The sequence below is a fragment of the Pristiophorus japonicus genome, chromosome 1 (genome assembly GCF_044704955.1).
Source record: "Pristiophorus japonicus isolate sPriJap1 chromosome 1, sPriJap1.hap1, whole genome shotgun sequence".
Lineage (NCBI taxonomy): Eukaryota > Metazoa > Chordata > Chondrichthyes > Pristiophoridae > Pristiophorus > Pristiophorus japonicus.
In genome coordinates this window covers 26,363,512-26,388,032 of record NC_091977.1, presented here as the reverse complement: position 1 = coordinate 26,388,032, position 24,521 = coordinate 26,363,512, and the positions used below count along the sequence as shown (strand labels likewise).

At 46.0% G+C, this 24,521-nt stretch overlaps 1 protein-coding gene across 4 annotated transcripts in view; it reads right to left on the bottom strand.

Annotated features, from left to right (window-relative positions):
- The window catches only part of galnt7 (UDP-N-acetyl-alpha-D-galactosamine: polypeptide N-acetylgalactosaminyltransferase 7), a 214,017-nt gene that overhangs the window by 34,253 nt on the left and 155,243 nt on the right, over positions 1–24,521 (bottom strand). For all 4 annotated transcript variants that reach the window (XM_070878225.1, XM_070878217.1, XM_070878244.1 and 1 more), the window contains exons 3-5: positions 23,520–23,686; positions 13,291–13,421; positions 2,533–2,612 (exon numbers count right to left, since the gene is read on the bottom strand). In XM_070878225.1, the coding sequence (XP_070734326.1) occupies positions 2,533–2,612; positions 13,291–13,421; positions 23,520–23,686 (378 nt within the window). The remainder of the gene's footprint in view (positions 1–2,532; positions 2,613–13,290; positions 13,422–23,519; positions 23,687–24,521) is intronic.

Here is a 24,521-nt window from a genome sequence, read left to right as displayed (position 1 = left end):
CATATATCATCATCACAAATGGAGGTGTTTTACATGCAGATGAACTTCTGCATTGAACATCCAATGATAAAAAAATGCAGAAGGGAGCGCTGACATTTTAATTTCCACACATGCGTGCTGTTGCATCACAACATCCATGACAAACGAGGTCATAACTTTCAAATTATGCAGCAGATTTTGTCTGCCACCATTTTGATTTGCATATGCAAATGCCTACCATGCAAACCTTGCTAGCTGTGTTGAGAAGTCGCATCTGCTGTTCACTCAAGTATATTGTGCAAACTAAAGTGAAGTACTTAAAAAAATACATATTCATTCTTGGGATATTAGCGTCACTGGCAACGCCAGCATTTATTGCCCATCCCTAATTACCGTGGAGAAGGTGGTGGTGAGCCGTCTTGTTGAACCGCTGCAGTCCGTGTGGTGAAGGTACTTCCAGGGAGGGAGTTCCAGGATTTTGACCCAACAACAAGGAAGGAATGGCGATATATTTTCAAGTCAGATTGGTGTGTGACTTAGAGGAGAAACTTGGGAAGTCTGCTGCCCTTGTCCTTCTAGGTGGTAGAGGTCGCGGGTTTGAGGGGTGCTGTCGAAGAAGTCTTGGTGATTTGCTACAGTGCATCTTATAGACGGTACACACTGTGGCCACGTTGCATCAGTGCTAGAGGGAGTGAATGATTAAGGTTGTGGATGGGGTCTCTTCTTTAGGTGGTTGAAGGCTGCACTGGCGCATTGGAGGCGGTGTTGAACCTAGTCATCGATGTCTGCCCTTGCTGATAATAGGCTCCTGAGGTATGGGAAGTGGTCCATGTTGTCCAAGGCTGTGCCATGGATCTTGATGATTTGGGGGGTGGGGGGGGGGGGGGGGGGGAAGTGCTGTGTGGCGGGGTTAGGTTGGTGGAGGACCTTTGTCTTATGGATGTTTAGTGTAAGGCCCATGCTTTCGTACGCCTCAGTGAAGAGGTTGACAAAATGCAACATCCCCACCGACACCTGGGAGTCCCTGGCCAAAGACCGCCCTAAGTGGAGGAAGAGCATAGGGGAGGGTGCTGAGTACCTCGAGTCTCATCGCCGAGAGCATGCAGAAAGCATGCACAGGCAGCAGAAGGAGCGTGCGGCAAACCAGACTCCCCACCCACCCTTTCCCTCAACGACTGTCTGTTCCACCTGTGACAAAGACTGTAATTCCCATATTCGACTGTTCAGTCACCTAAGAACTCACTTTTAGAGTGGAAGCAAGTCTTCCTCGATTTCGAGGGACTGCCTATGAGATGATGATCATGAGGATGGGGTACCAATCAAGCAGACTGCTTTGTCCTGGATGGTGTTGAGCTTCTTTATGTAGTTGCAGCTGTACTCATGCAGGCAATTGAAGAGTATTCCATCACACTCCTGACTTGTGCCTTGTAGGTGGTGGAAAGGCTTTTCGGCAGTCAGGAGGTGCGTCACACGCTGCAGAATACGCTGCAGTATTTATGTGGCTGATCCAGTTAAGTTTCTGGTCAATGGTGATGTCCAGGATGTTGATGGCTGGGGATTCGACAATGGTAATGATATTGAATGTCAAGGGGAGGTGGTTAGACTCTCTCTTGTTGGAGATGGTATTTGCCTGGCATTTCTGTGGCGCCAATATGTACAAAGGCATTTTGCACTGATGTAGGGATAAGTACATTGATCCCCACATCAATAATGAAAGACTTTCATTTATATGGAAGCACTTCAAGTTATAATGAATTACTTTGAAATGCAGTGCCTCATGTAGGTAAAACACAGTAGCCATTTTGCGCACAGCAGGGTTCCCAGATGCAGCAATGGAATGATTGGCGAGTCAACCTTTTATTTTATGGCAATGTTCGTTGAGGGAAAAGTGTTGGCCAGGACATTGGGAGAATTCCTTGCTTTTCTTCAAATAGTGCCCGGGGATCTTTAATGTTCATCTGAACATCTTACTGTCCTTTATTTTGCTGCTTTTCTTTGTTTCATCTATTTCACAAGTTAATTTCTCTAATGCCCTCTTTCAAAAAGACTTTTAATCTTTTCATTGCAGAGCTCCCAGTGTCAGTGCTGATCCCTGATCCACTAACAGGAAGCATATATGCTTATAGTTTTCATTGATCTCATTACAGCAAGACATGGAAAAAAAACAATCAAGTTCATGCCGAACACCAACACAGAGTCATAATCAGATCCCCGCACTTGCACCTTGCTTGGGGAGGGTGCATGCTCTACTGTTTGTGATCCTGAGCTGCTTGGCAAATGTCACAATAAGTGCAAGGATGCTGTAGCAGTACAGCTGTGGTGGAACTCGCGTACCCGAGGAAGAAACAAATAAACCACCCAATCCAATACGGTTGTGCTGATCTGGGTAGAGATGGGTGGGGAGATGAAAGGAAATTTGTATTATCCCATTTGAGTAAATAACAATCCCAAATTAGTTAAAGACGCTAAAAGTAGTTGCATAATATTCTGGTAACGAAGTCCCTGTCGCCTAGCCCTTTTCAACGAGGTTTGAAATAATACAGCTTGCCTTACCTGTCCGCAGCAATGGGGGCTACAAGTGGTGCATACCAGTTAGGCCCGACTTCACAATGAGCATCAAGATATATCAGCACCTAAAAATGTAAGGGACACATGTTTTATTTAATCAGTATTGTAACTGAGTATTGACAGATCCTAGAACACAAAAAGGTGAAGAATGACCAAAGGCTATTCAGGCCCATCCACTTTTAAACACAATCATTTATATATAAAAGACCAGTTACAATAAGGGATTGCAGCTCAAATATTAAGCTGCAATCCTGGAAAGAAATGGCGGCCGCTGCTCTAACGGCCTTCTCTGGCACGGTTCTCAGCACCCGCCATTTTGGTGAGGATAGCATCGCTGACCCTGGTAATACAAATATGGAGAGCGTGATGTCAGTCAGCATGCAACGGCTGTGAACTTGGAACCTTTGTGCTGAGATTAGCGCAGGGTCCTAGGCTCGCTTTGAAAAGCGAATGTGCAACACTTTTTAAAGGGACACATACATCTTTCAGGTAAGTTTGCATTTAAGGACTGGATCTTAAAATATTTTATTGAAGTAGCGGCTTGGTGCAATACACGCTAAAAGTTCTTAAAAGTGTGCAGGGATTCTTGCAAGGCCTCAGATGGTAAAGGAAGGCCTCTGTGAATACAGAAAATGCTGGAAATACTCAGTAGGTCAGGCAGCATCCGTGGCGAGAGAAAAAGAGTTCACCTCTCACCTGCTGAGTATTTCCAGCATCTTCTGCTGTTATTTCAGATTTCCAGCATCTGCTCGCAGAGGGAAGAGGAAGACGCAGAAGATGAAAAAGAGGAAGGAAGGATGCAACCCAGACAGCCCCTTTGTGGCCAGGATATCTGGGATGGAATCATCCTTCTGTGGTACAGTCACTACGGGCCCAAGTTTCGAGCCGCGCCTAGAATGGCGCAGTCCCGACCTGGACGCCCGTTTTTCGCGCCACAAAGCCCGCCTAAAAAAACCCTCCGTATTCTCCACCTCCCTGCAGGTCCTCTGGCCCTCGGCGCAGCATAGCAGGAGCTGTAGGGGGCGGAGCCAGGTCGCTGCACTGAAAACAGTGCCGGGACCTCTGCACATGCGCGCTACAGTGGGCGCGCAAGTGCAGTAGCTCCAGGCGCCCGAAACTGTGTGGGAGGGGCCTGAAGCACGCAGCCCCTAGCCCTGGCCGAATGGCCTCACTGGGGCTGCATGAATAAGGCTCCTCCCACACCCAGCTCCTGCTTCCTCCCAATCCGACTCGACTCCCGCTTCCCGCCCCCGACCCGCGCTTCCCGCCCCCCCCCCCACCCCCGCCGCCTCCAGAACCGACCCGACTCCCGCTCCCCTTCACCCCCCGCACCGGACCCGAATCCCGCTCCCCGGACCGGACCCGACCCGACTCCCACTCCACCCCCCACCGCCCCCGGACTGGATCTGACCTGACCTCCCTCTCCCTCCCTCCCCCCGACCCGAACCGAACTGACCTCCCTCCCAACACCCCCCCCCCCCCCCGACCCGACCCAACGCCATCTACCTGTAAATCTGGTGCTGGGGACGGGCCCTGCGCGAAGGGCCCGTTCAGCCTCCCTCCCCCTTCTCCTTTTTTGCCCCCCCCATCTCCTTCCCCCCCCCCCCACCATCTCCTTTCCCCCCCATCCCCTTCCCTCCCCCACCATCCCCTTCTCCCCCTCTGCTCCCCCCCTCTCTCCCTCTACCTCCCTCCTCCCCCTCCCCTCGCTGTCAGAAACACAGACACTGACAGACAGAGAATGAGAGACACACACAGACAGACAGAGAGATAGAGACACTGACAGAGACACACTGGGGGGGGGGGGGGGGGGAACCCAGCACACTGTTGGAGGGCTCCCGGTGCTGCAGTCGGTAAGTAGAAAATGTTTTATTTATTGATTTAAAAAAATATATATATTTCTTTTTAATTTTTTTGATTGATTTATTGGTTGATTTATTGATGTATTTATCATTTATTATTGATGATGGCTCTTTATTTGTAAAACTGAAGTGTTTAATGTTTGTAAACTTCCCTTTAAACCCCCCCCCCCCCATTCCCTACGCCTGATTTGTAACCTACGCCTGATTTTCTAAAGTGTAGACAAGGTTTTTTCGAGTGTACAAAAATCTTCACTTACTCCATTCTAAGTTAGTTTGGAGTAAGTTTTCACTGACAAAACTTTGAAAACAGGCATAAGTGGCCGGACATGCCCCCTTTTGAAAAAAAAATTCTGCTCCAAAGTGAAACTGTTCTAACTGACTAGAACTGGAGCAAACTAAATGATGAGAATTCCGATTTCTAAGATACTCTGTTCTACACCAGTTGCTCCTAAAAATCAGGAGCAAATCATGTGGAAACTTGGGGCCTACAATCCCAATTCCCCTTTCAACATTTGTCCCACACCTTACCTTCCCCCTCTGTTACTGACCAGCACAGCGTCCTCTTGGTTACAATGCTGAAATAAAATCCACCACAAAGCAAACTTTCCAATTCAATTTGATACATCTATCCATCCAATATGACTTCAAGAAATCAACAAATCAATGAATCACCCTTGTACATTCCCTGTGTGAGCCTTTGCCTATGCTAGTGATGTCATGCAGTGCTACCCCAGTGCCTGCAGCATGGCTAGTGGAAGGCTGCTGACTTTCAAGTGGGGGACACTGCAAATGGCCTTGCTGGTCCACCTTGAGGAGCTGGTGACTGGCAGCATGAAATCAAGTAACGATGGTTTTCCTTCTTCTTCACTCTCCTCTCCCTCTTCTTGGCCAACCACTGGCTGGGCAGGCTGCATTTCTTGGCTATGTGAAATGAGGAAGGCTTAGGGGTGAAGTTGTGACAAAAGGAGAGTGGGAAAGCAAGAGGTGCATGCGAGAAGGAGGATAACATATGAGGATAACAGCATCTTGTATCCTTTCAGCCCCGCTGCTGGCCATGGGCTGAGCTAAGTCCCTGCCAAGAACAGCCAGCACCGTCTCCTCCAAGGGGGTGAGGTGAAGCTAGGACTGGGGGTGTGCCTTGTGTTTGGTAGAGATTGTTAGTAGGTGATGATTGGTGGGTGGGGGGGGGGGGGGGGAGAAAGTCATGCATTAAGTATGTGAGGCTAGTGGTGCAGTTAGTAGGAGATGGCTTTTGAAGATGCATTCACTGACCTTGACCACTGGTCTGAGGTCATGAAGCTTCTTTGGGCACTGTAGCCAGGTGGTGGGAGCGACACTGCTGGCAGTGACAGTCTCGGTGATTTGGTCCCACATCATTCTTTCTGCAGGGCCTCCTGTGCAGAGGACCTCTCTTGCAGTGCTGAACCCCTGCACAAAGCTGGAGTGCTGCGTGCGAGACCTGGGTGTCCCTTCCCTGGCTTGCTGAGCTATTGGTGTTAGGACTGAAGCACTTTTCCCATTTTTTTTTAGGTGCGGAAGGCAATTCAGCTTTAAGAGCTGAAGACTCCCATTTGGAAATTCTGCTTAATGTTAATTTTTTTTCAGAAGCCAGTTGAGCTGTAAGTGCTAGAAACTGCCTATATTTACATGATTTTTATTTTTTCATTAGAAGGCAGTTCCACTTTAAAATGACAGCCTTGCTTTAAGAGAAGGCTGTTCTTGCTGCAATGATTCTACGACCATGCTACAGTGGGCCTCTTGCTGGGACTACCACCACGAAAACGGCCTTGCACGGTACGTTTAGTGCTGGGCTAATGTAATAGAAACATAGAAAATAGGTGCAGGAGCAGGCCAATCGGCCCTTCGAGCCTGCACCGCCATTCAATATGATCATGGCTGATCATGCAACCCCATCCCTGCCTTCTCTACATACCCTTGATCCCTTTAGCTGTGAGGGCCACATCTAACTCCCTTTTGAATATGTCCAATGAACTGGACTCAATAACTTTCTGCGGCAGAGAATTCCACAGGTTCACAAATCTCTGGGTGAAAAAGTTTCTCCTCATCTCGGTCCTATATGGCTTACCCTTATCTTTAGACTGTGATCCCTGTTTCTGGACTTCCCCAAATTAGCAACCAGCGTCAAAATCCCGGTCCTACCAGCGCCATTAACTTTGGCGGCTGTTAACTCCGGCCCACGGTGACACCAGCAGATTTTTAGCTGTCTCGAATTTCTAGGTCAGACTCTTTTAGGTGATGCACTATTTTTTGGCAGTCATACACTTATTGTAAATTAACTAAATCAGAAAATGCTGGAAATCTCAGCAGGTCAGGCAGTATCTGTGGAGAGGAAGCAGAGTTAACGTTTCAGGTCGATGACCCTTTGCCAGAATGTAAACGAAGTAAAAAAAAATGAGCACGTTAAAGTGTTATATAATAGCTGAATGTAGACAGTAGTTACAAGAAGGAAACGAGCCATTCAGCCCAGCCAGTCTGAGTCAGCCTTTAGAACTATTTGTTCAAGTGGAGGGTAATCATATTTACCCACCCTGCTCCCATATCACTTCAACCCCTTTCGCTTCGTGCACCTATCCCATCTAATCCTGAATGACATAGTACAGTATTACATAGTAACTACAGCACAGAAACAGGCCATTCAGCCCAACATTCCATGCCAGTGTTTATGCCACGGCACTATTTCAAAGAAGAGCAAGAGTTATTTCCGACGTCCTGGCCAATATTTATCCCTCAATCAACATAACAAAAAAAAGATTATCTGGTCATTATCACACTGCTGTTTGTGGAAGCTTGCTTATATGCAAATTGGCTGCCGCCTTTCCTACATTACAATAGTGACTACACTCCAAAAAGTACTTCATTGGCTGTAAAGGGCTTTGAGACATTCGGTGGTCATGAAAGGCACTATATAAATACAAGTCTTTCTTTATGCTCCACACCAGCCTCCTCCCACTCTTTTTCTTCTAACCCCCTCAACATATCCCTCTATTCCTTTCTCCCTCTGTTTATCTAGCTTCCCCTTAAATGCATCGAAGCTCGTCACCTCAACTACCCCTTGTGGTGGTAAGTTACACATTCTAATCACTCTTTAGATAAAGAAATTTCTCCTGAACTCCCTATTGGATTTATTAGTGACTATCTTGTATTTATGGCCCCTAGTTCTGGTCTCAGCCTCCTCTACGTTTACCCTATCAAACCCTTTCATTATCTTTATTGTGTATGCAATAGACTGAATACTGTAAACTCTGAACAGGTACAAACCTGGCTCGACTGTATTAGGACCCAAAGTGATTACATTACAAGATGGCTGGCCTTTTATACCTGGGCCACACACACGTGCGCACAGCCCAATGACCTCCGACAGTGGCGCCACCTGGTTGCTAATAAACCCAGGCATACATATATGACAATATCCCCCTTTAAGATTTTAGTAACGGTCTTTTTACAAATTGAGACGGTCCAGGGCTTTCCGCTCCAGAGTTGAACATCTCAATTCAACGCCAGCCTTGGGCGAGCGTTCTGAGTCTGTTATGACTGGGGACTGGGTAGACGATCTGATGGGAGTGGCAATGACCACGTCAGGGATTGAAAGTCCAGATTCATTGACCATGTCAGTGATTGAAAGTCCAGATTCATTGATGACAGCGGAGTTCTCCGATGACTGAGTGTAGGTTGGTTGGTCACTGATTGTGTCTTCCTCAGACTGTTCCAGTTCATCCATGTGCCGCAGCTTTATCGACATGTTTCCTGCATGTCTGCCCATTCTTGAGCTTAACAATAGACACTCTGTTACCCTCCTTGACCAGCGATCCATTTGGAACCTTGACCATAATTCAGTACTTACACAGGATCATTGATAGAAATGATGCGTGACACAGTAGCGCGATCATGATACCCTTGCTGACTTTGACGTCTGTATTCGACACGATTATTCAAGTCAGGGTGGACAAGAGAGAACCTGGTCTTGAAACCTCTCTTCATCAATAGTTCAACAAGGAGACCCCGGTAAGCGTATGGGGCCTTGTCCTGTAACTAAGCAATATGCGAGTTTGCAGTGAACCTTGAGTTACATGTTTTATAGTCTGCTTGATGGTTTGGACTGCATGCTCTGCTTGTCCATTGGATGCGGGTTTGAATGGTGCTGACCTCACATGTTTGATACCATTGAGTTTCATGAACTCTTGAAACTCCAGACTAGTGAAACAAGATCCGTTGTCGCTTACAACGATGTCAGGCAGACCATGCGTAGCAAACATTACACGAAGGGTCTCAATGGTAGCTGTGGATGTGCTGGATGACATGATTGTACATTCTATCCACTTGGAATAAGTATCTACCACAACTAGGAACATCATTCCCAGGAAGGGACCTGCAAAGTCGATGTGGATCCTGGACCATGGTTTAGATGGTCACGGCCACAGACTCAGCAGCGATTCCGCTGGTGCTTTACTAAGCTGCATGCAAGTGTTGTACTGATGCACACATGATTCCAGATCAGAGTCAATTCCAGGCCTCCATACATGAGACCTGGCAATGGCTTTCATCATGACAATACCGGGATGCGTGCTATGTAGATCATGCACAAATTTCTCTCTGCCTTTCTTGGGCATAACAATACGATTACCCCTCAGTATAGCCTAATGGCCTACTCCTGCACCTATTTTCTATGTTTATGTTTCTATACAATCTGATTGAATGGATAGTTCGTCTTGGTGATGGATGTAAGGTTTGATCTCCTCACACATTTGCTTGGGTATGGCAGACCAATCACCGCTAAGGATATAACGTTTCACAACCGATAATATCGGGTCCTGGCTGATCCAGGTCTTAACTTGTTGGGCCATGACAGGGGTTCCTTCACTTTCAAAAGCATCCATGACTAACAGTAGTTCTGCCGGTTGTGGCGCTTCCACCACCTGTGTGGGCAACGGCAGACTGCTCAATGCATCGGCACAATTCTCAGTGCCAAGTCTATGGCAAATGACATAATCATAGGCAGATAATGTCAGCGCCCACCTCTGGATGCGGGACGATGCACTGGGATTGATACCTTTGTTTTCCGAAAACAACTAAATGATCTGTTTCTAGTTCAAACTGAAGACCAAACAGGTACTGATGCATCTTTTTAACCCTATACACACATGCTAGTGCTTCTTTCTCTACCATGCTGTAGGCTCTTTCCACCTTTGACAAACATTTTGAAGCATATGCAACAGGTTGTAATTTGCCCGACTCATTAGCTTGTTGGAGCACGGAACCAACTCCATTTAACAAAGCATCACAGGCCAATACTAGACCCTTACACGGATCATAATGTACCAGCAGCTTGTTAGAGCAAAGCAGATTAGTAGCTTTCTCAAAAGCTCTATCTTGAGACGCACCCCAAACTCAGTTGTCGCCTTTTCTTAGCAGCATGTGCAGTGGCTCTAATAAGGTGCTCAATCTAGGTAAGAAATTACCGAAGTAGTTGAGTAGACCAAGGAACGAACGCAGCTCCGTCACATTCTGAGGCTTTGGTGCATTTTTGATGGCCTTGGTTTTCGAGTTCGTAGGCCTGATATCTTCAGCAGCAATTTTCCTCCCCAGGAATTCGACTTCCGGTGCCATGAGTCCCACTTTGTGCAGACAATGTAGAACCTCTTCCAGGTTGTTCAGATGTTCGGTGGAGTCACGACCTGTGACCAGTATGTCATCTTGGAACACGACGGTTCTGGGGACGGACTTCAGTAGACTCTCCATGTTCCTCTGAAATATGGCTGCAGCCGAGCGAATTCCAAGAGGGCACCTGTTGTATATAAAGAGTCCTTTGAGTGTTGATGCACAAGTTTTTTCGACGTGTCGACCAGATCCTGTGTCATGTAGGCCGACGTCAGATCCAGTTTTGTGAACGACTTCCTCCCGGCTAGCATTGCAAACAGGTAACAGGTATTGATCCGGTTTCAAAACTCGGTTGATCGTAACCTTGTAGTCTCCACAAATCCTGACAGTGCCAACACTTTTCAACACGGGAACAATGGGGCTGGCCCATTCCTTAAATTCGACCGGTGATATGATCCCTTCATGCTGGAGCCTGTCCAGTTCGATTTCGACCTTCTCCCTCATCATGTACGGAACTGCCCGAGCTTTATGATGGACAGGTCTTGTATCTGAGTCCACGTGGATCTGCACTTTGGCACGATGCCAGGTTCAAACAGCGAGGGGGACTTGCTCAGCACTTGAGCACATGGAGTATCCTCCGACGACAACAAGGCTTTGATCTCGTTCCAGTTCCATTTGATTTTTTTCTAACCAGTTCCCGCCGAACAGCGTTGGACCATTGCCTGGAACAATCCATAACGGTAAATTGTGAACCGCACCATTATACGACATCTTGATTACTGCACTGCCAATCACCGTTATGAGTTCTTTAGTGTACGTACGCAACTTGGCCTTGACTGGACTCAGCTTAGGCCTCACAGCCTTAGTATCCCACAGCCTGTCGAATGTCCTCTGGCTCATTATTGATTGACTCGTACACGTGTCCAATTACATCAATACCGGCACACCATTAAGTTTTACATTAATCATTATCGGTTGGCTCTTTGTTAGGAATGAATACAGTCCATTTTCTTCCTCCTCTGGTATCTCGGATTGCATATCCGGATCTGCGCTATACTGGTTATCATCCTCCGTGTGGTGTATCGCAGCACACTTGCTCAGTTGCGGTCACATGCACTGGAGATGCCCCACTCTCGAACATTCTTTACAAATATACTATTTAAACCGACACGGACGATACCGATGATTTCCCCCACAACACCAACACAGTGATATCGGATTCATTCCCGTTGACGGACTTTGAGCAGCTACAGGTTTCTCGTACGCAGTTGGGTAGGCCCTGCCATATGCAGCTCTGCCAAACGACGATACTATCTTGTTTACAGTACTTGCCGAGTTCTGATTTTTCAATGATATTTGCTTTAAGCTTTTATCTGTCGTCATGCATGATTGGGCAATCGTGATTACCTTGCTCAAATCCAGCGTCTCCACCGCCAGAAGCTTACGCAGGATCACCTCGTGGTTGATGCAAATTACAAAGAAGTCCCGCAGCATGTCTGCCAATGCACTTTCAAACTTACACAGTCCAGCTAGACGTCTTAGGTTGCCAACGAATTCCGATACATCCTGGCCCTCAGAACGAACGTGCGTATAGAATCGATATCTTGAGATGATGATGCCTTTATCTGATTTGAGATGGTCACGTACCAGAGCACACAATTGTTTCATAGTCCTTGTCCGTTGGACTTAAGGGTGAGAGGAGATTTTCGGACCGCAAACCGTGAGGAGGACCTCCCTGCGCCAAACTGCGTCTGCTTCTTTCTCCATTTTGTTGGCCATGAAGTACTGGTTCAAGCGGGCTACAAAGTCTGCCCAATCTTCTCCCTCCACGAATCACTCCAGAATTCCAATTGTGCTAATTTTTGCAAGCGAAGGTTCTTGTCACCTCGTCGCCAAATGTTGTGCATGCAATAATTCAATAGACTGAATACTGTAAACTCCGAACACATACAAACCTGGCTCTGCTTTATTAGGACCTAAATTGATTACATTACAAGATGGCTGGCCTTTTATACCTAGGCCGCAAACACTTGCGCACAGCCCAGTGACCTCCGACAGTGGCGCCACCTGCTGGCTAGTAAACCCAAGCATACATATATGACAATCTTAAAGACCTCCATCAGGTCTCCCCTCAGCCTACTCTTTTCTAGAGTAAAGAGCCCCAGCCTGTTCAATTTTTCCTGATAGGTATAACTGCTCAGTTCTGGTATCATCCATTGTAAATCCTTTTTTGCATCTTTTCCATTGCTTCTATGCCCTTTAGATAATATGGAGATCAGAACTGTGATCAGTACTCAAGTGTGGTCTAACCAAGGTTCTAACAAGTTCAACATAACTTCTCTGCTTTTCAATTTTATCCCTCTAGAAACTAACCGCAGTGCTTGGTTTGCTTTTTTTTTTAAATAAAAAGGCTTTATTAACATAGAAGCGAATTTCAACTGCCTTTGTGAAGAAGTTTCTCTTGCCCTCTGTTCTAAATCTCATATTTAATCTTGCATCTATAGTTCCTTGTTCTTGACCACTCAACTACTGGAAACAATTTGCTTCCAAATACAAGCAGAGTTCTGCAAGTGGCGATACCTGAATGCTCTCACAAAGGCCCGTCTTAATCGGACATCTCAGGAATAATAAGTGCTTTGCACAGTACAAGATATTAACAACTCACATTTACACAGAACCTTTAATGCAGTAAAACGTCCCATGGTGCTTCACATGAGCGTAATCAGATAAAAATTGACAACAAGCCAAAGAAGGAGACATTAGAAAAGAGGCATGTTTTATGCATGTTAAGAGGGAGAGGTAGGTAAATTTAGGGAGGGAATTGCAGACAGTTTAAGGAACGGGCGCGGCAGTCTCAATATTCAGGTTTTCAGATTCTCACCATCGGTTTCCACCCTATTTGTGTGTAGGGGCTGAACAAATGAGCAAGATCTTTATCCATCAATAGGCACAGGCTTCCCCCTTTTTTTGAAAGGAGCTTAAACCTTCAAATACAGTGCTCTTGCTCTGTTTTTGTGTGGCTTGGTGTTTCCTGGAGATACTATTTGAATTACGTGCATTACAATTGTACTGTTGAAATATTACCTCCTCCGGTGAAAGAACCAAAAATGCTTATCGCAAAGCCTTATATTAAAAGACAGAGAATGGGAAAGATCACTTTACCATGAATTTGAGAATTCCTCAAACAATGCCACTTAAGTGATATAACAGGAAGCCCTATTAGTATGTAGACTTTGAATGAATAAAAATCCAGATTTTACTCTACCTGTCCAAGGGTCGCCTTATGAGCACCGATACTTCTTGCTTGAATTAATCCTTCTCTTCTTTCATTTCGATGTACCTTGACTAACCCATTCCATTGTTGCAAATATTCCTCCAACCTCTCTTTCAAATGTACTGGAGACGAGACAACAAAGAGAACAAATCATCAAATTGCTTGGAGGCAGGGAGCTTGTCAACAGCATTTCAAGTAAAAGTCATAGTTTAAAACGAATCCCAATGCACACAGAGCGCTCAAAACTTTTCTACCTCAATCATATGCAGGAGCTGAATTATTTTTTTTTAAAATGGATTAAATGTGGAATCATGCCAATAGCTTCAAGTACCGAACCTGTAGGGGCAAAACAATGACCATCTGTCACCAGCCACTCGCCGAGTGATTTATCCGCTTTCTATTCTGACCATACTGAAGCTGTCAGAAAAGATTTAAAAAAATCTGTGGATGCTTCAATATATGTGTGGTGTTTTGAAAAAAATGCTTGCCTTTTAGTCAGTTTAAGGCAAGAACAGTAAAAACTTGTGAATGGAAGGATGGGATCAGTGTGGGGAAGCAAACGACAATAAATATTTATATACTGCTTCACATGTTTCAAAGTGCTTACGCTGAACAAGGAAGACAGCAAATGCAAAACAGGAGGAAAAATAAACAGGATTGGGAGAGGCAAAGAGAAGGGTTTTGAGTTTTCTGAAAGCAAGAAAGAAAGAAAAACATTTGGATTTATACAGCGCCTTTCATGACCGCTGGACACCTCGAAGCGCTTTACAGCCAATGAAGTACTTTTGGAGTGTAGTCACTCGAGATGAGGAGAAACTTCTTCACTCAGAGAGTTGTGGGCATGTGGAATTCTCTACCACAGAAAGTTCATTAGATAAATTCAAAAGGGAGTTAGATGTGGCCCTTACGGCTAAAGGGATCAAGGGGTATGGAGAGAAAGTAGGAATGGGGTACTGAAATTGCATGATCAGCTATGATCATATTGAATGGTGGTGCAGGCTTGAAGGGCTGAATGGCCTACTCCTATTTTCTATGTTTCTATGTCACTGTTGTAATGTAAGAAATGCGACAGCCATTTTGCGTACAAACAAGCTCCCACAAACAGCAATGACCAGATGATGACCAGATAATCTGTTTTTTGTTATGTTGATTGAGGGATAAATATTGGCCAGGGCACCGGGGATAACTCCCCTGCTCTTCTTCGAAATAGTGCCGTGGGATCTTTTACATCCACTTGAGAGAGCAGACGGGGCCTCGGTTTAACGTCTCATCCGAAAGATGGCACCTCCCACAGTGCAGCACTGCACTGGAGTGTCAGCCTAGATTTTTGTGCTCAAGTCCCTGGAGTGGGATGTGAACGTACAACCTTCTGACTCAGAGGCCAGAGTGCTACCCACTGAGCCACAGCTGACAATAGAAGGATCTCGGGAGGGAGTTCCAGAGAACAAGAGTTTAATGAATGGCTACCAATGGTGGAGTGGGGGATGGGGACGGGGGGGCGGGGAATAGAAAACCAGCTGTAACTCATTATAGAGCAAGGCTCTACGGAGGGATTTGATGGAGGATGAGAATCTTGCAGTTAAAAATCACCCAGACACAAGGATGCTTAGATAGGACAGGGGTGATGGGTAGAAGGATTTTGAGGACACTGTCTGCACGTTTTGAATGATTGGTAATTTATGGAGGGTTGAGGAAGGAACCTGACCTAAAAAAAACATGAGAGAATTTGAGATTTTAGATTATGAAGGCACGGATAAATGTTTTGTCAACAGTGGAGGAGGAGTGGCAGGGCAGAGGTGGAAGAAAGCAGTCTGGTCTCAATAACTCAACAGGGATGGCGAGGAAGCTCAGCTTGGGGTAGAGCCTGACTTAAAAAAAAAAATAATTCTCAGGATGCGGGTGTTGCTGTCAAGGCCAGCATTTATTGTCCATCCCTATTGCCCTCAAGAAGGTGGTGGTGGGCTTTCGCATTGATTCGCTACAGCCCGTGTGGGGAAGGTACTCCCACAGTGCTGTTAGATAGGGAGTGCCAGGATTCAGATCCAGCGACGATGAAGGACTGGCGATATATTTCCAAGACAGGATGGAGTGTGACTTGGGGAGGAACTTCCAGGTGGTGGTGTTCCCCGCACCTTCTGCCCTTGTTCTTTTATGTGGTGGAGAGCCAGCGGCAGTTGGTGAGAGGGGAGCGACCGATCAAAAGCCCAGCGGGAGATCGAGAGCCAGCGGCAGTTGGTGAGAGGGGAGTGACCTATCAAAAGCGTACCGGTGCAGCTACAGCGGGAGAGAAAGCAAAATAGAAGTAGAAAGTAATCAAAAAGTGACGTCACAGCCAATGGGGTAAGTGATTGGCTGGTGATTGGTGAGTAGCTTTTCTTTTATTTTTTATATCAGTAAGTGAACTGTAACATTGTTATTACCAATTTAAGGGTATCTAAGGTTAAGACATGGCAGGAGAGCTCGGTCACGAGATATGCTCCTGCTGTACCATGTGGGAACTCGGGGACACTTCCGGTGTCCCTGGGCGCTACGTGTGTGGGAAGTGTATCCGCCTCGAGCTCTTGACGGTCCACGTTGCGGAATTGGAGCGGAGGGTGGATTCACTCTGGAGCATCCACGATGCTGAGAATGACGTGAGTATCACGTGCAGTGAGTTGGTCTTACCGCAGGAGAAGGGTCCACAGCCAGATAGGGAATGGAAGAGCAGTGCAAGAAAGATAGTGCAGGGGTCCCCTGTGGTCATCCCCCTGCAAAACAGATACACTGCTTTGAGTACTGTTGGGGAGGATGACTCATCAGGGGAGGGCAGCAGCAGCCAAGTTCATGGCACCGTAGGTGGCTCTGCTGCAAAGGAGGGCAGGAAAAAGATTGGGAGCACGATAGTGATAGGGGATTCGATGGTGAGGGGAATAGATAGGCGTTTCTGCGGACGCAACCGAGACTCCAGGATGTTGCCTCCCTGGTGCAAGGGTCAAGGATGTCTCGGAGCGGGTGCAAGACATTCTGAAATGGGAGGGAGAACAGCCAGTTGTCGTGGTGCACATTGGTACCAACAATATAGGTAAAAAAAGGGATGAGGTCCTACGAAGAATTTAAGGAGCTAGGAGCTAAATTAAAAAGTAGGACCTCAAAAGTAGTAATCTCGGGATTGCGACCAGTGCCACGTGCTAGTCAGAGTAGGAATCGCAGGATAGCGCAGATGAATACATGGTTTGAGCAGTGGTGCAGCAGGGAGGGATTCAAATTCTTGGAGCATTGGAACCGGTTCTGGGGGAGATGGGACCAGTACAAACCGGACGGTCTGCACCTGGGCAGGACCGGAACCAATGTCCTAGGGGGAGTGTTTGCTAGTGCTGTTGGGGAGGAGTTAAACTAATATTGCAGGGGGATGGGAACCTATGCAGGGAGACAGAGGGAGACAAAAATGAGGCAAAAGCAAAAGACAGAAAGGAGATGAGGAAAAGTGGAGGGCAGAGAAACCCAAGGCAAAGAACAAAAAGGGCCACTGTACAGCAAAATTCTAAAAGGACAAAGGGTGTTAAAAAAGCAAGCCTGAAGGCTTTGTGTCTTAATGCAAGGAGTATCCGTAATAAGGTGGATGAATTAACTGTGAAAATAGATGTTAACAAATATGATGTGATTTGGATTACGGAGACGTGGCTCCAGGATGATCAGGGCTGGGAACTCAACATCCAGGGGTATTCAACATTCAGGAAGGATAGAATAAAAGGAAAAGGAGGTGGGGTAGCATTGCTGGTTAAAGAGGAGATTAATGCAATAGTTAGGAAAGACATTAGCTTGGATGATGTGGAATCTATATGGGTAGAACTGCAGAACACTAAAGGGCAAAAAACGTTAGTGGGAGTTGTGTACAGGCCTCCAAACAGGAGTAGTGATGTTGGGGAGGGCATCAAACAAGAAATTAGGAGTGCATGCAATAAAGGTGCAGCAGTTATAATGGGTGACTTTAATATGCACATAGATTGGGCTAGCCAAACTGGAAGCAATACGGTGGAGGAGGATTTCCTGGAGTGCATAAGGGATGGTTTTCTGGACCAATATGTCGAGGAACCAACTAGGGGGGAGGCCATCTTAGACTGGGTGTTGTGTAATGAGAGAGGATTAATTAGCAATCTCATTGTGCGAGGCCCCTTGGGGAAGAGTGACCATAATATGGTGGAATTCTGCATTAGGATGGAGAATGAAACAGTTAATTCAGAGACCATGGTCCAGAACTTAAAGAAGGGTAACTTTGAAGGTATGAGGCATGAATTGGCTAAGATAGATTGGCTAATGATACTTAAGGGGTTGACTGTGGATGGGCAATGGCAGACATTTAGAGACCGCATGGATGAATTACAACAATTGTACATTCCTGTCTGGCGTAAAAATAAAAAAGGGAAGGTGGCTCAACCGTGGCTATCAAGGGAAATCAGGGATAGTATTAAAGCCAAGGAAATGGCATACAAATTGGCCAGAAATAGCAGCGAACCTGGGGACTGGGAGAAATTTAGAACTCAGCAGAGGAGGACAAAGGTTTGATTAGGGCAGGGAAAATGGAGTACGAGAAGAAGCTTGCAGGGAACATTAAGGCAGATTGCAAAAGTTTCTATAGGTATGTAAAGAGAAAAAGGTTAGTAAAGACAAACGTAGGTCCCCTGCAGTCAGAATCAGGGGAAGTCATAACGGGGAACAAAGAAATGGCAGACCAATTGAACAAGTACTTTGGTTCAGTATTCACTAAGGAGGACACAAACAACCTTCCGGATATAAAAGGGGTCAGAGGGTCTAGTAAGGAGGAGGAACTGAGGGAAATCTTTATTAGTCGGGAAATTGTGTTGGGGAAATTGATGGGATTGAAGGCCGATAAATCCCCAGGGCCTGATGGACTGCATCCCAGAGTACTTAAGGAGGTGGCCTTGGAAATAGCGGATGCATTGACAGTCATTTTCCAACAGTCCATTGACTCTGGATCAGTTCCTATCGAGTGGAGGGTGGCCAATGTAACCCCACTTTTTAAGAAAGGAGGGAGAGAGAAAGCAGGGAATTATAGACCGGTCAGCCTGACCTCAGTAGTGGGTAAAATGATGGAATCAATTATTAAGGATGTCATAGCAGCGCATTTGGAAAATGGTGACATGATAGGTCCAAGTCAGCATGGATTTGTGAAAGGGAGATCATGCTTGACAAATCTTCTGGAATTTTTTGAGGATGTTTCCAATAAAGTGGACAAAGGAGTACCAGTTGATGTGGTATATTTGGACTTTCAGAAGGCTTTCGACAAGGTCCCACACAGGAGATTAATGTGCAAAGTTAAAGCATATGGGATTGGGGGTAATGTGCTGACGTGGATTGAGAACTGGTTGTCAGACAGGAAGCAAAGAGTAGGAGTAAATGGGTACTTTTCGGAATGGCAGGCAGTGACTAGTGGGGTACCGCAGGGTTCTGTGCTGGGGCCCCAGCTGTTTGCATTGTACATTAATGATTTAGACGAGGGGATTAAATGTAGTATCTCCAAATTTGCGGATGACACTAAGTTGGGTGGCAGTGTGAGCTGCGAGGAGGATGCTATGAGGCTGCAGAGTGACTTGGATAGGTTAGGTGAGTGGGCAAATGCGTGGCAGATGAAGTATAATGTGGATAAATGTGAGGTTATCCATTTTGGTGGTAAAAACAGAGAGACAGATTATTATCTGAATAGTGACAGATTAGGAAAAGGGAAGGTGCAACGAGACCTGGGTGTCATGGTACATCAGTCATTGAAGGTTGGCATGCAGGTACAGCAGGCGGTTAAGAAAGCAAATGGTATGTTGGCCTTCATAGCGAGGGGATTTGAGTACAGGGGTAGGGAGGTGTTGCTACAGTTGTACAGGGCCTTGGTGAAGCCACACCTGGAGTATTGTGTACAGTTTTGGTCTCCTAACTTGAGGAAGGACATTCTTGCTATTGAGGGAGTGCAGCGAAGATTCACAAGACTGATTCCCGGGATGGCGGGACTGACCTATCAAGAAAGACTGGATCAACTGGGCTTGTATTCACTGGAGTTCAGAAGAGTGAGAGGGGACCTCATAGAAACGTTTAAAATTCTGACGGGTTTGGACAGGTTGGATGCAGGAAGAATGTTCCCAATGTTGGGGAAGTCCAGAACCAGGGGTCACAGTCTAAGGATAAGGGGTAAGCCATTTAGGACCGAGATAAGGAGAAACTTCTTCACCCAGAGAGTGGTGAACCTGTGGAATTCTCTACCACAGAAAGTAGTTGAGGCCAATTCACTAAATATATTCAAAAGGGAGTTAGATTAAGTCCTTACTACTCGGGGGATCAAGGGGTATGGCGTGAAAGCAGGAAGGGGGTACTGAAGTTTCATGTTCAGCCATGAACTCATTGAATGGCGGTGCAGGCTAGAAGGGCTGAATGGCCTGCTCCTGCACCTATTTTCTATGTTTCTATGTTTGGGAGTTGTTGCCGAAGAAGCCTTGCCGAGTTCCTGCAGAGCATCCTGTAGATGGTACACGTTGCAGCCACAGTGCGCCAATGATGGTGGGAGTGCCAATCAAGTGGACTGCTTTGTCCTGGAAAGTGTCAAGTTTCTTGACTGCTGTTGCAGCTGCACCCATTCAGGGCAAGTGCCTTGTGCCTTGTAGGTGGGTAAAGAACCTGGTGCGTCAGGACGTGAGCCACTCGCCACAAAATTCTCAGCATTTGATCTGCTCCAGCCACGGCATTTATGTGGCTGGTCCATCTCAGTTTCTTGTCAATGGTGACCACCAGGATGTTGCTGGTGTGGGACTCGGTGATGGTAACGCCATTGAATGCCACGGGGAGGTGGTTACACTCTCTCTTGTCGGAGATGGTCATTACCTATCATGTGAGAGTCACCGCTGAATCAGAAGATTGTGGGTTCAAATCCTACTTCAGGGACTTGAGCGTATAAATCTAGTCTGATGCTCCAATGCAGTGCTGTGGGAGTGCTGTCCTATCTAATGCGCCATCTTTTGGATGAGACGTTAAACCGAGACTCCGTCTGCCCTCTCAGGTGGATGTAAAAGACTCCACGGCACTATTTCGAAGAAGAGCATGAGAGTTATCCCCGGTGACCTGGCTAACATTTATCTCTCAATCAACATAACAAAAACAGTTTATCTGGTCATTGTCACATTGCTGTTTGTGGGAGCTTGCTGTGCGGAAATTGGCTGCCGCGTTTCCTACATTACAACAGTGACTACACTCCAAATGTACTTCATTGGCTGTAAAGCACTTTGGGACGTCCGGTGGTCGTGAAAGGCGCTATATAAATCCAAGTCTTTCTTTCTTTGTGTGGTGTGAATGTTATTTGCCACTTATCTGTCCAAGTCGCCAAAGGGTCAGACTTGGATTCTAACTGTTGGTCAAGAATATAAAACAATTTATTAATGACTTCAATATTAATTTTAACATGCAAAAGTAGCCACTGAGTTATCCGGGATAAATTAACATGGATACATTGAATCTGGAAGTGGTAGAAGTAATAAGAACATAAGAAACAGGAGTAGGAAATTTGACCCTTTGAGCATACTCCACTATTCAATTTCATGGCTGATCTTCGACCTCAACTCCACCTTCACAAACGATCCCCATATCCCTTGGTTGCCCTTAACATAGTAGTAGAACTTGCATTTTTATACCACCTTTCACAACCTCAGGATGTCCCAAAGTGCTTCACAGCCAATGAAGTACAATGTATAGTATAATGAACAATGCAGGCTAATACAAATGACATACATATAGTGATAGCCATGAGCACATACCAGCTGTTTTTTTAATCTAATTCTCAGTCGGCTATATTCAATTCTATTTCCAAGGGAATGAGAACATCAGCTGATTAAAACACCCATGCTATACAAACAATATGCGAAAACCCTTCAGGAAATGTACTGCGCAACTCCGTTAAGCTACAAGGAGGAAACTTTTGTCAAAAATATAATTAATGGTTACAATTTTCACAATGGTCAATTTGAGGACTCTATGGCAGCTGGTTTTGGTCCTTTGGAAAGAACGTACACTAATCAAGCTTCTCTTCCCTAAATGCTGTACAGATTTCCTTTTTCTATTTTGATAGTGGTGAAGGCATATTAAACCTTAAGACCACTGCATATGCCTAGACTGTATACTTCTTTTAAATAGTAAAAATGAAAGAGGATGCTTTACATCAAATTACGTTTAGCAATGGATTCTTGTATGTTATTTTTGCATTGCACTACTTCGGTGAGCTGACAGCATAAGAATCCGTAAGACGAGTATGAAAGTGCGTTAGGATTTGGATTTAGTTGCCACCGAGATCGCCAAACTTAAAACCTGGGATCCAAATGAAGTCTCTCAGGATCAGCGACTGGATTTTCGGTTCTGCTCATTTCAGGGTAGTAATGGCGGCGGGGCGGTAAAGTGTGCACCCGGGAATAGTTGGCAAAGTTGGGCAGCTGGGCTCTGAGTGTGGGGCGGAGCACCAAGGGAGGCCCCATCTCTCTTGGGGCGCTAGGCAGGATGAGCAAGTGAAAATTCCGAGCTAAACAGCTGGCCTCGGAGCGTTCTAAGAGAGGCCTGGGGAGAGATAAAAACCTGAAAAAAAATTCCAATACATAGACCACGCCCCCACAACATAAATCACAAAAAATTAAATAAATAAAAAACAATTACACTTACCTGAGGTCGACATTACTTACCTCACTGCGGTCGTTACAGCTTGGACTGCCCGCTTTCACAGACGGTCCCTGCATAGCGCTCTACGAATCGGGTGGGAGCCAAAAATCGAGCTGGTGTCACAACCAGGGGCGTTGCACACCAGCTTGCCTCTTCCGGGTGGTAATGTCCCGTGCCCCGCCAAAACTGGCACCGAAAATCCCGACGGGGCGCTGGAAGCTGCCCGTCCGCCCGGAAGAGCTTACTGCCGCTTTGCCGCCCCTCGGGTGAAAACAGAGGCAATAACAGGCCGAAAATCCATCCCCAGGAGTCTAACGCTGCGCTCCTTGCACACAATCGCTACAGATTCTAACACAATAAAAAAGCAACCTCAATGCAATTACAAGCTTGGGAAAGGATGCCCCCTTGTGGGTTCCTAAAAGACTAGTAACATTTTTTAAACATTAACTGGACGGCACAAATTTCAGAGCGGGGGTGGGGGGGCTGTTGGGAAAGTGCATGGAAGGAGGGAAGAGGGGGAACAGACACACAAAGAAAAAAACACACTGCAGAATTTGGTAGATTCTCTAGTATACTGTAGGGTACTATATACAGGGGTTGCATGAACAGAGAGACCTAGGGTATGTGTGCCTAAATCGTTGAAGGTGGCAGGGCAGATTGAGATAGCAGTTAAAAAGGCTTACGGGATCCTGGGCTTCATAAGTAGAGGTTGAGTACAAAATGATGATGAATCTGTATAAAACACTGGTTCGGCCCCAACTGGAGTACTGTGTCCAATTCTGGGCACCGCACTTTCGGAAGGATATGAAGGCCTTAGAGAAGGTTCAGAAAAGATTTACGAGACGGACTTCAGTTAGGTTTGTAGAATGGAGAAGCTGGGGTTGTTCTCCTTGGAGCAGAGAAGATTGAGAGGAGATTTGATAGAGGTGTTCAAAATCATGAGGGGCCTGGACAGGGCAGATAGAGAGAAACTGTTCCCATTTTCAGAAGGGTCGAGAGCCAGAGAACACAGATTTTTAAAGTGATTGGCAAAAGAACCAAAGGCGACGTAAGAAAAAACTTTTTTACATAGCGATCGGGAATGTACTGACTGAAAGGGTGGTGGAGGCAGACTCAATTTTATCTTTCAAAAGGAAGTTGGCTAAGTATCTGAAGGAAAAAAAATTGCAGGGCTACGGGGAAAGGATGGGGGAGTGGGATTAGCTGAGAGCCGGCACGGGCTCGATGGGCCAAATGGCCTTCTTCCGTGTTGTAACCATTTTATGATTCTATGATATTGTACTGCTAAATCCTGCACGTAAAAAGCAGCATTTAAACAACTACAGCCTGCATTGATTATAGCACCTATAACATAGTACAGTGCCCTAAGGTGGTGCACAGGAGCGTTATCTGACAAAATATGACACCGAGCCACATCAGGAGATAGTCGGAGGGGTGCTAAAAAGCTTGATCAAAGAGGTGGGTTTTAAGGAGTATCTTAAAGGAGGTAGAGAGGCAAAGTGGTTTAGGGAGGGGACGACAATGGGTAGCATGCAAGTTCTTACCTTTGTTACTGTAGTCATCAATCATAACTATTTCTGCTAGATACTTTTTGGGTGTCCTCTTGATCACACTGTGGACAGTCCTCATAAGGGTTGACCATCCTTCATTATGGAAGACAATTATAACACTGGCCGTGAGCAAATGATCATCATAATCCCAATACTTGCACCTGGCAAGAACAAAATGGAAGTCAGATACCTGTATTGAGAGCACAATACACTAACTAAAGAAACATCATTCTTCACCAACAGTTTTCACCCAGCCCCCATGCGTTTCTTATCAGTTTTCTCCTCACCCCACTGATTCCTTCTTGGGGTACAGTTCTGTTCGTCATCCAGTACTTTCCCAAGTAATAATATGCGAGCCTCAACTGCAAGTATCAGCAACTTAGAATCATAGACATTTACAGCACGGAAGGAGGCCATTTTGGCCCATCGTGTCCGTGCCGGCCAACAAAAAGCTATCGAGGCTAATCCCACTTTCCAGCACTAGGTCCATAGCCCTGTAGATTACGGCACTTCAAATGCACATCCAAGTACTTGTTAAATGTGGTTCCTGCCTCTACCACTCTTTCAGAAAGGAAGTTCCAGACCTGCACTACCCTCTGGGTGAAGAAATTTCCCCTCAAATCCCTTCTTATTCAACTGCAGGAGGCATCAGTCAAATCTGACCCCACCTTCACCCCCTGTGTACATACACACACACACATGCAGTTCAATAAGAACATAAGAAATGGGAGCAGGAGTAGGCCATACGGCCCCTTGAGCCTGCTCCGCCATTCAATCTGATCATGGCTGATCTTCAACCTCAACTCCATTTCCCCGCCCGATCCCTATGTCCCTTGATTCCCTTAATATTCAAAAATCTATCGATCTCTATCTTGAATATACTCAACGATTGAGCCTCCACAGACCTCTTTCTTCAGCGTGAAAAAACTAAATGAATCACTGACACAGTATAAAAGAACTTGTGTTCTTCAATTTTGTTATTCAATTTTGTTATTC